The 9,101-nt window shown below is 34.3% G+C and overlaps 1 protein-coding gene across 1 annotated transcript in view; it reads right to left on the bottom strand.

Moving 5' to 3' along the window:
* Positions 1-1,484: 1,484 nt before the first annotated feature.
* The window catches only part of LOC141516247 (serine/threonine-protein phosphatase 2A catalytic subunit beta isoform-like), a 104,169-nt gene continuing 96,552 nt past the window's right edge, over positions 1,485-9,101 (bottom strand). Inside the window, exon 2 of the mRNA XM_074227441.1 lies at positions 1,485-1,722. Within this exon, the coding sequence (XP_074083542.1) occupies positions 1,666-1,722 (57 nt within the window). The 3' untranslated portion in view covers positions 1,485-1,665. The remainder of the gene's footprint in view (positions 1,723-9,101) is intronic.

The raw sequence follows: 9,101 nt of genomic DNA, 5'->3' as shown, positions 1-9,101 counted from the left end.
CCAGATCCCTAAGGGTATTAGAGTACCTTAGGGAGGAATAAACAATTTGGCAAACTTGACCATCAGACAGCAGGAGCAAGGGTGATCTGTGTTACATAAGCTTTCTTATGTATCAAACGATACATTATCTTCTGGACCTAGGAGAAGAGAAATTCAGAAAAGATTCATTTCTATTTTTTAACTATGAAATGGACACATTTCTAGAGGTAAGAAGACACTTTCATTTAATCACTACTTGTTCAACTTTTCTACTAATTCATCTACTACACAAAATTTATAAGCTTCTTGGCTAAATTATGTCTATACCTCAAATTATGTCTTCTTCAATAGTATTATAAAAATCCCTAATTTGAGGATAGCAAAACCACAGAACTACAAATTAAACATGGCTTTATCCCAAGGGCAAAATGTAAAACATCATCATGAGGCAATCAGAGTAGTAATTCTATTTTGTTCCCTGAAATTAGATCACAATAATTAATTAGGAGATTCATGTCCCAGAAACAGAGTTATAGCTGTAGTAGTAGTAGTAGTAGTAGTAGTAGTAGTAGTAGCAGTAGTAGTAGTAGTAGAAGTAGTAGTAGTAATAGTAGTAGTAGTAGTAGTGGTGGTGGTAGTGGTGATGGTGGTAGTGGTAGTAATGATGATGATGATAGCATTAAGGTTTGCAAAGTGTCTCATTTTATTATCTCATTTCATTTTCATGACATCCATGGGGAACTAGGTGCTACAATATATGGGGTGTTCAGGGAGGACTAGCACTTCTGGAATGAGGGCTTACTAAGCCATTTTCAGGACTGTTTGAGGACTGCTAATTCACCTTTGTTCACCAACTCTCACCTTTGGTTCAAAAAAAACAGTAATGATATATGTAGAAGCTACAACCCAGCAAAACCATCTCCTCACATAGGCTAAATCAGCTTGAGGGAAACTAATGAGCTTCAAACCCATTTGTGAGTTAGAGAGATATCTACACCAAGCATGTGAAGACATCCCCAGTGGTATAGATGGATGAGAGTAATGTTTTCCAACATATGAAGGTGGCCAAAACACTCACTGTGGAACACTCAGAGCTTGGTCAGACAACAAAGATATCAGTCAGTTGTTCTGACTATTGTGTTCTGGACTATAATTCTGAACCATAGCCAGTTGTCTTGATTTTAGTCTTGTTCCTGGATTTCTATGACTCTGAAGGAGAAAGTAAGAATGAAAACGTCAAGTAAGTCAGCACCATTTACATCCAATTCACATTTGAGGAGACATTACCCAAACTATTTATCTATCTTATTATTTACTGTTATAATTTTACTATATTTCTTACCTAGAAGTTCTGTGGCAATAAGCCAATGATGAATGAAGAAACACTGAGAACCTTAGTCACAATTTTGTATACAGGCAGCCCAGAGCCATCTTTTCCCTGGACTAAATCAACAGTGGGATTTGGCAGCTCCCTTAGTATCTGAGCAGCTATTAAAAAAAAAAAAAAAAACAGTGCTCAATTGAATGAGTAAAGAAGGAGCTAAAAGGGGTGCCATAAAAATTGCCTGCTTCACTCAACTCTGGTCTTCTTTCCAAGGCAAGATTCTGCTCTGTGATCAAAACTCAAAAATGAATGTTGTAGATCAATTCATTTACCCTGGCAGTACACTTTCCAGGGGTCTCTATTTAATTTGATGAGGTTGATTCATGAATTGTCAGAGATAGCTCAATGTTTGGAAGGCTCTGGAAGAAAATATGGGAGAGAAAAAAGATATTAGACTGTTAACCAAACTGAAAGTCTACTTGCCTTCTAGACTTCACGATTGTATACCTATGAAACCTGACAAGTATACTAGTGCCATGCCAAGAAAATGAATCGCTTTCATTTTCATTGCCTTAGGAAGATTTTGAAAATGACCTGACAAGATAAGGTACTGGACACTGTGGTCTTTTCTTGAGTTGAACTGTCAAAAATTCAAGCTCTACTACAGAGAATGCAACACTGATGGGCTAGTCCCATTGTCTGAATGCCAAATGTGTTTGTTTGAAAGATTATTTTATGGAGAACTCACAAGGCAAGTGCTCACACAGAAGTCAGAAGAAATGATACCAGAACACTCAAAAACTCTCTGAAAAATTTTAATGCTGGTTGTGAGAAAAGGGAGACACCAGCACAGGACTGTCCAGCATGGTATGCTCACATCAAAAAAGGTACTGTCCTTATGACCAAAAAGGGATCTCAGTAATTCAAAAGAAACATGAAATGTACAGCTATATAGGCATCTCCATCCTAAATGTTCATATGAACTATTGCTGCCAACTATTGGTCTGATCAGTCCCAGTCAAACCATGACCCCCAACACTGTGATATCATTTTTGTCCTCTTCCAGTAAGAAAGATGAATAAATACATAAATGTTTTTATAAACATTGTCCTATTTCATCTTACTAATAATTCTGATATATAGGTGCTGGTATTATCCTCACTTTTACAGACTTAAAGTGATTTACCTAGGATACCAGAATTAGTAAATAGCTGTGGTTGGTTTTGAATTCAAGTTTTCCTGATAGTAGCTTCATTATTATTTCTACTCCATCCTTAACTGCCCAGATTATTTCTCAATGATCAGAAAATGAAATTATGCTTTCTTTATAAGTAGCAAAAACATTAGACCTCTTTACACAACTACTGTCTCCAAGCACCCCCCCCAAAGTTGAGATCTCTAGGCTTAGTAAGTATGACTTTTAAAAATTCTGACCTTACACATTGTTGTTTTAAATTAAAGAAGTCAACTCAAATTTATGTTGTATTTGAATAATTACCTGAAAATTTGATTATTTATTTATTTAATATTCAAATTATTTCTTTTGAATTTTACAATTTTTCCCCAATCTCCCTTCCCTCCTCCCACCCCCCACAGAAGGCAGTCTGTTGGTCTTTACATTGTTTCCATTGTATACACTGTTCTAAGTTGAATGTTATGAGAGAGAAATAATATTCTAAGGGAAAAAATAAGGAAAAAGAGATAGCAAAATTACATAAGATAACATGCTTTTTTTTTTTTTAAATTAAAGGGACTAGTCTTTGGTCTTTGTTCAAACTCCACAATTCTTTTTCTGGATACAGATGATATTCTCCATCATAGATACCTCAAAATTGTATCTGTTTGTTGTGCTAATGGAATGAGCAAGTCCAACGAGGTTGATCATCGCCCCCCCATGTTGCTGTTAAGGTGGAAAATTCAACCAACATTTATTAAGTATGTCAACCCTATACTTGGTGCCAAGGATACAATGACCCCATTCTCACCAAAAAAAAAAAATCTCACCTGAAATAGGACATTTTTACATTCTCTCATTTTCCTTTGGACATGGTCTTTTACTGTCCTTGTACATCATATTCATTTCCGTATATTGCCCCTCCCCTCTTCCCACCAAGCTACCTCTTAAAAAAAGAAATGTAAGAAATGTAAAACAATTCGACAAAGCCAAATAGCACATCCATGGTTTTTGAGCCACTACATTAAAGCCCCCAGTCATAATCCTTCATCTCAAAGAAGGAAAGGAGGTACATTATCTCAACTCTTCTCTGGTCATTGTAATTTCATTGCATTCATTTTCATTCTATTTACCATTTACATTATTGTCTTCTTTGTGGGTATTGTTTTCTTGATTCTACTAATGTCTCTGAGTTAGTTTATATCTTCCCTTGCTTCTCTGAATTCTCTATATTCTTTTTCATTTGTGCAATACTAATTCATTTCATTTAGAGATACTATTTTTTGTTGTTGAGTCATTTAAATTGTGTCCAACTCTTTGTTGGCCATATTTAGAGTTTTCCTGCAAAGATACTGGAGTGATTTTCATTTCCTTTACCAGTTCATTTTAAAATGAGGAAACTGAGGCAAGCAGGATTAAGGATTTGCTCAGAGTCACAGTTAAGTGTCTGAGTCTAACCTATAAAAGTAGAGGTTAGACATAAATGATCTTATCGTTCCTTACATCAGTGACCCAATGAGTCTATGATTATTCCTAGAAGAATGTTAGTATGGAAAAATATGATTATTTTGGTGTCTGTTAACATCTTGGGATCCTTAAAAATGTTGAATATACCAAATGTAGACTCTGGTCAGGGAACCATAAAACTAAATTAGTTCCCTTTTCCCAGAAAAATGCTGATTTTGTAGATATGACTAGGCCATATTCATCATTAATTTTTAGTGCTTATAAAAATATTTGTACTAATGGATTGTCAATGGACTTCTCATTTAACAGAATAATTGTCTGAAAAATAGACATTGCTTCTCTTCATTTTTTCCCCACATGAAGTATAGTAGTCTCTTTTGAATGCCCATGAATCATGAACAGCACAAAATCTGAAGATGAAGTTTCTGGTAACCAAACAAGCAATAGAGATTTATAGTACATGTAGTTTGACTGCTAATAATAATAAGAAAAAAAATAATTAGTAGAAGAAGGTGAAAGATACAATCAGATCAACTTATAACCTTAAAAGTCTATGTTCTAGTTTAGAAGGATATTGAAGAATAATAGGTATACAACTTATCTATTTCACTAATTCCTAGAGAATGCAAAAGACCTAGAGGAAGACTTCCAGAATGTTGCATGTATATCCTATGAAGGACTAAATGATGGACATGTACCACAACTGTATGAAGTGAGAAGACACTGATGGATTGTGTGCTGTTATCAAGTACATGTACTTCTTAAATTATGAATCTGAAAGTGTGCCTAATAATAATTATTATAATTATTGGAATAAAATTTATATAATGGCCATTAGATGTTGAAGTACATAAAGCTCTGGGCATGGAGTCAGAAAGAGCTGAATTCAAATCTGATCTCAAACACTAGTTCTAGACTAGACAAGTTACTTAACAATTGTTTGCCTCAGTTTCTTTACCTGTAAAATGTTACTATTCAGGGTTGTTATGAAGGTCAAATGAGATAATAATTGTAAAACACTTATCACAGATCCTGGTACATAGTAAGGGCTATATAAGTTTTTTAAAATTTTTATTATTATTGCGTTAATATTTGTAATTTTTTGCACATATAGTATATCATTTAATCTTTACAATGACCTTGTCAAGTGGTTTTTCTAACTTAAGCAAATTTTTACAGATGAAGTTTTGAGTTGTTAGGTGACTTGATCAGTTTCTCAAAACTACTGAGGTTTTGAGGTAGAATTCAAACCCAGGACTTCATTACTCCAAACTTAGCATTCTGTCTATAATGCTATGTTCTTTCTAGTAAATATGGAAGATGCTAAAAGTTTCCAAAGCCCTTTCTTCACATTACCATATAAGATATGTAATGCAACTATAAATAACTTCATTTTACATATGAGAAAACTGAGGCATCTAAGTGACCTGCCATCATCTCACAGTTAGTATATACTAGAGTCAACATTCATACAGAGGTTAAAAAAAACTTCACCGTCTTTCTTCTTTTATATTATAATCCTAAACTCCATTTAATTAGTGCTGATTATTCATTCCTACCAACTTCAAAAATCCTGCAGAACTTGGAATACAGTCAGAAGAAAAGACTTTTTTGCATTGGATTCCTTATGTGAACTATGCACTACAAAGAACTACTAAAATGATTTCTTGAGGAAATGAGTTCACTTTGGGTTCTTCTGGATTATACCAGTAAAGCATAAATTCTAGATCAGCTGCTCTGATTTCCCTCACCTGGGGATTAATAGTCAAAACCAGTCTCTCTTTGGGAAAGGGAAAAAGGAAAGGGGTATTGACAGGAAGCTTGACAGAAAAAGAAACTCATGGTATTTGATCCTGTTAAGACACTTTGGAATCTGGTGGAATGTGAAAAGTACCTTGAGCATAATCGCAATAATTAATTGAGTTTTCAGCCCAAATAGTAGTCCATTTATATAGTGATGCTGGAGAAGTTCATTACTGATAGATTAGCCATGGAAAAGAAATTCTTTCAGAATACAACTTATTTTTAAAAGAAAGAAAGAAAGAAAGAAAGAAAGAAAGAAAGAAAGAAAGAAAGAAATATAAAATTGTCCTCAAACTTGTATGACTTCTGTTTCTGTAGTGATAATGGTGGGATATTGGCCAAAAGAAGTAGAAGGTGCTCTATATTAACTGTGATACTCTAAATATATTATTGCACAAAGCCAAGGAAGTGAAATTTTTTTCAAATAATAGAACTTTACCAATAATGCTATAAATACATAAGCACCTAAGAACATACAATAAGGAAACCAAAAGACAAGAGAGTGGTTGATATCTATAAAATATAAAAAAAAACCTAGAAAGAGGAAAGCCTAAAGCATGGTGGGTAGATCCTCTGTGAATGATCTATGAGAAAACATGAACAAGAATGATAAAATTCAAAATGGAGAAAAGACAAAGGGATTTCTACAAATGGAGGGAATATCCATATAAATGAGATGGTATTTCTGAAACATTGTAAGTTGAATAAAAAAGATTAGGAAATTCAGGAAAAGATGCAATGAAATCATATTTTCATTAGTGAAGTGTCAAGCTCCTTGGAAGAAGGAGAAGCATTATTATATTGGGAAAATTATGAACTCATATTACTGACAAAAGCTTCTCAGAGGGGTGGCTAGGTGGCGTAGTGGATAAAGCACTGGCCTTGGAGTCAGGGGTACCTGGGTTCAAATCCGGTCTCAGACACTTAATAATTGCCTAGTTGTGTGGCCTTGGGCAAGCCACTTAACCCCATTTGCCTTGCAAAAACCTAAAAAAAAAAAAGCTACTCAGATTCTTCCATACGGAAGGGTCATATTCAATAATTTCCTAGCTATTCTGATTCTGTTCAGTTTGAACAATCTCTCATAAAAATAAAAGTTATTTCTTTAACCTTTGCTTTGTTTGGATATGAATCAATCACATGTTTCCCATTGAGTATCTTGGAGACAGAATAGCCATGTAATTTAAGAAAGTTACTGTAAAATTTAGGGCTGATGATTACAAGCTTTAAAATTTTCTCATGATTCTGCACACAACTTTGAATACAAAGTATGACTTTTGTGTCCTAATATTCTCATTTTCAAAATCTTTAGAAGTTAAAGATGTTACCTGTATTAACTCTTCTTCACAAATCAATTTAAAGACAGCCTTATTACACAGGTGGATATTGACTACTGAAAACAATAACTAAAGCAGTAACAGAGTAGAGTTTACTTATGTTAATATATATATTATTGATAGCTTCTCAGTATTGCACTTAAAGCCTATAGAACACTTTCTTAACAACCAAAAGAGGCAAATAGTATAACTGTTTAGCTCTATTTTTATATTGAAAAAAAGCTTGTGACTTTTCCAGTGTTACACAGAATGTAAGAGATGATAATCTCTAAGATCATAGGAAACAGAACTGCAATGGAACTTGGAAATAATGTAATTTAACCCCTTAATTTTATAAATAAGGAAAACGAATCACAATGAAGTGAAAGAATAAAATAACATTTTTAAATTATCTTCTATTTGCCATCTATTGTGTCAAGAGCTGGAGGTACCAATATGAATGAATCTGTCTCTGCACTCAAGGAGCTCAAATTCTGTGTGAAAGAACACATGCAAAGAAGTACAAATGGAAAATGAATAGAAAGACTTTTTGATTCTTAGGGTTAGACAGTGTTTAAGTAGCAAGCAGATGGTGAGGCTTAATGCACTAGAGGGCACAGTATCAAGACAAATATTAACTCCTGGTTGATTTCCTGTCCTACCAATAAGAATTTAGTTGTTGGCTCTTAACTTGCTTAAGGACAATGACCATGATGCAGCTGGAGGAACGGTGGATTTGGGGAGAGGGGATTAGACTCTTGGATTAGAGGGGATATGACTCTTGGAAAGAATAAGGAGAAAGGCCAAGAGCAGGAGTGAAGTGGATCAGCTACTCTGATTTCCCTTGTCTGGGGATTAATGGTCAAAACCAGTCTCTCTCTCTCTCTCTCTCTCTCTCTCTCTCTCTCTCTCTCTCTCTCTCTCTCTCTCTCTCTCTCTCTCTCTCTCTCTCTCTCTCTCTCTCTCTCTCTCTGAAAGGGAAAAGGGAAAGGGGCATTGACAAGGAAGCTTGATAGAAAGAGAAACTCATGGTATTTGATCCTCCTAGACTCTTTGGAATCTGGTGGAATGTGAATAGCAGATGGTCTGGAGTGGGGCAGGGGAGGGCTTCTTGCCATGGCCTGCTCCTCTTGAGTTCATATCTCACAAACTGTAGCTATTAGAGAAATAATCAAAACTATTTGCTTTGACTCCAGGTTCATTGTTCTTTCTACTAAGCTAAACTAGTGATTAGTTTAATTTAAATTTAAATTAAATTGAAAACTTTAAATTAAAAAATTAATTTTAAATAAAATTAAGCTGATTTTAATTAAATTTTAAAAATTAATAGCCATCAAAAAAATTTATACAACTTCCCCCTGATGCACCACCACTTCCCTTTACTTCTAGCCAAGTTTTGAGCAGACAGAAATCTTACAGTAAAGGCATTTATTTCTAGATAGATATTGTTCAAATCAATCTGACAGATAATGCTGACTACCCTTAGCACTGAATCTTCATCTTGAAAAAACTAGGGTTTCTTAGTTAAGATATGAGAATTTAACTTAGCTACCTGGCTTAAGGTACTAGGAAATACTAGAATGCTTCATACATAAATAAAAATTAGATATCAAATGCTCCTATGGCTTCCAAGGTAAAGCCCAAATTCCCTGTCCCCCCGATATTCAAAGCTCTCTACAAGTTATGTAGCTCCATTTCTTAATACAATAATTTTGGAATTCATTATAATTAATTCATGTCTAAAATAGAAAAAATAGTGCAAATACATCTAGTTCCCCTTGATGAACTCAAGTTACTAGGCAAGTCACCAGTAATAGAATGAATTATTTACCTAGTTTATGAAAAAAATTGGAAGATTTGATTATTAAGCTATTGTCAGTAAGTTTTGAAAGATCACAGAGAAGAGGTAATGTAGGATAAAAAAGGGTTTATTTAAAATCTATAAAAAGTGAGGAGAACAGATTCTGTCTGTCAATTAGTAAACATTTTAAATCTCGTAGTATGGACCAGGCATCACATCATGATAAGACTTCCCCCT

Source organism: Macrotis lagotis, chromosome 3 (genome assembly GCF_037893015.1).
Source record: "Macrotis lagotis isolate mMagLag1 chromosome 3, bilby.v1.9.chrom.fasta, whole genome shotgun sequence".
NCBI classification, from domain to species: Eukaryota; Metazoa; Chordata; class Mammalia; order Peramelemorphia; family Peramelidae; genus Macrotis; species Macrotis lagotis.
Note: the sequence above shows the minus strand (reverse complement) of the source record. Positions and strands in the feature narration are given on the sequence as shown.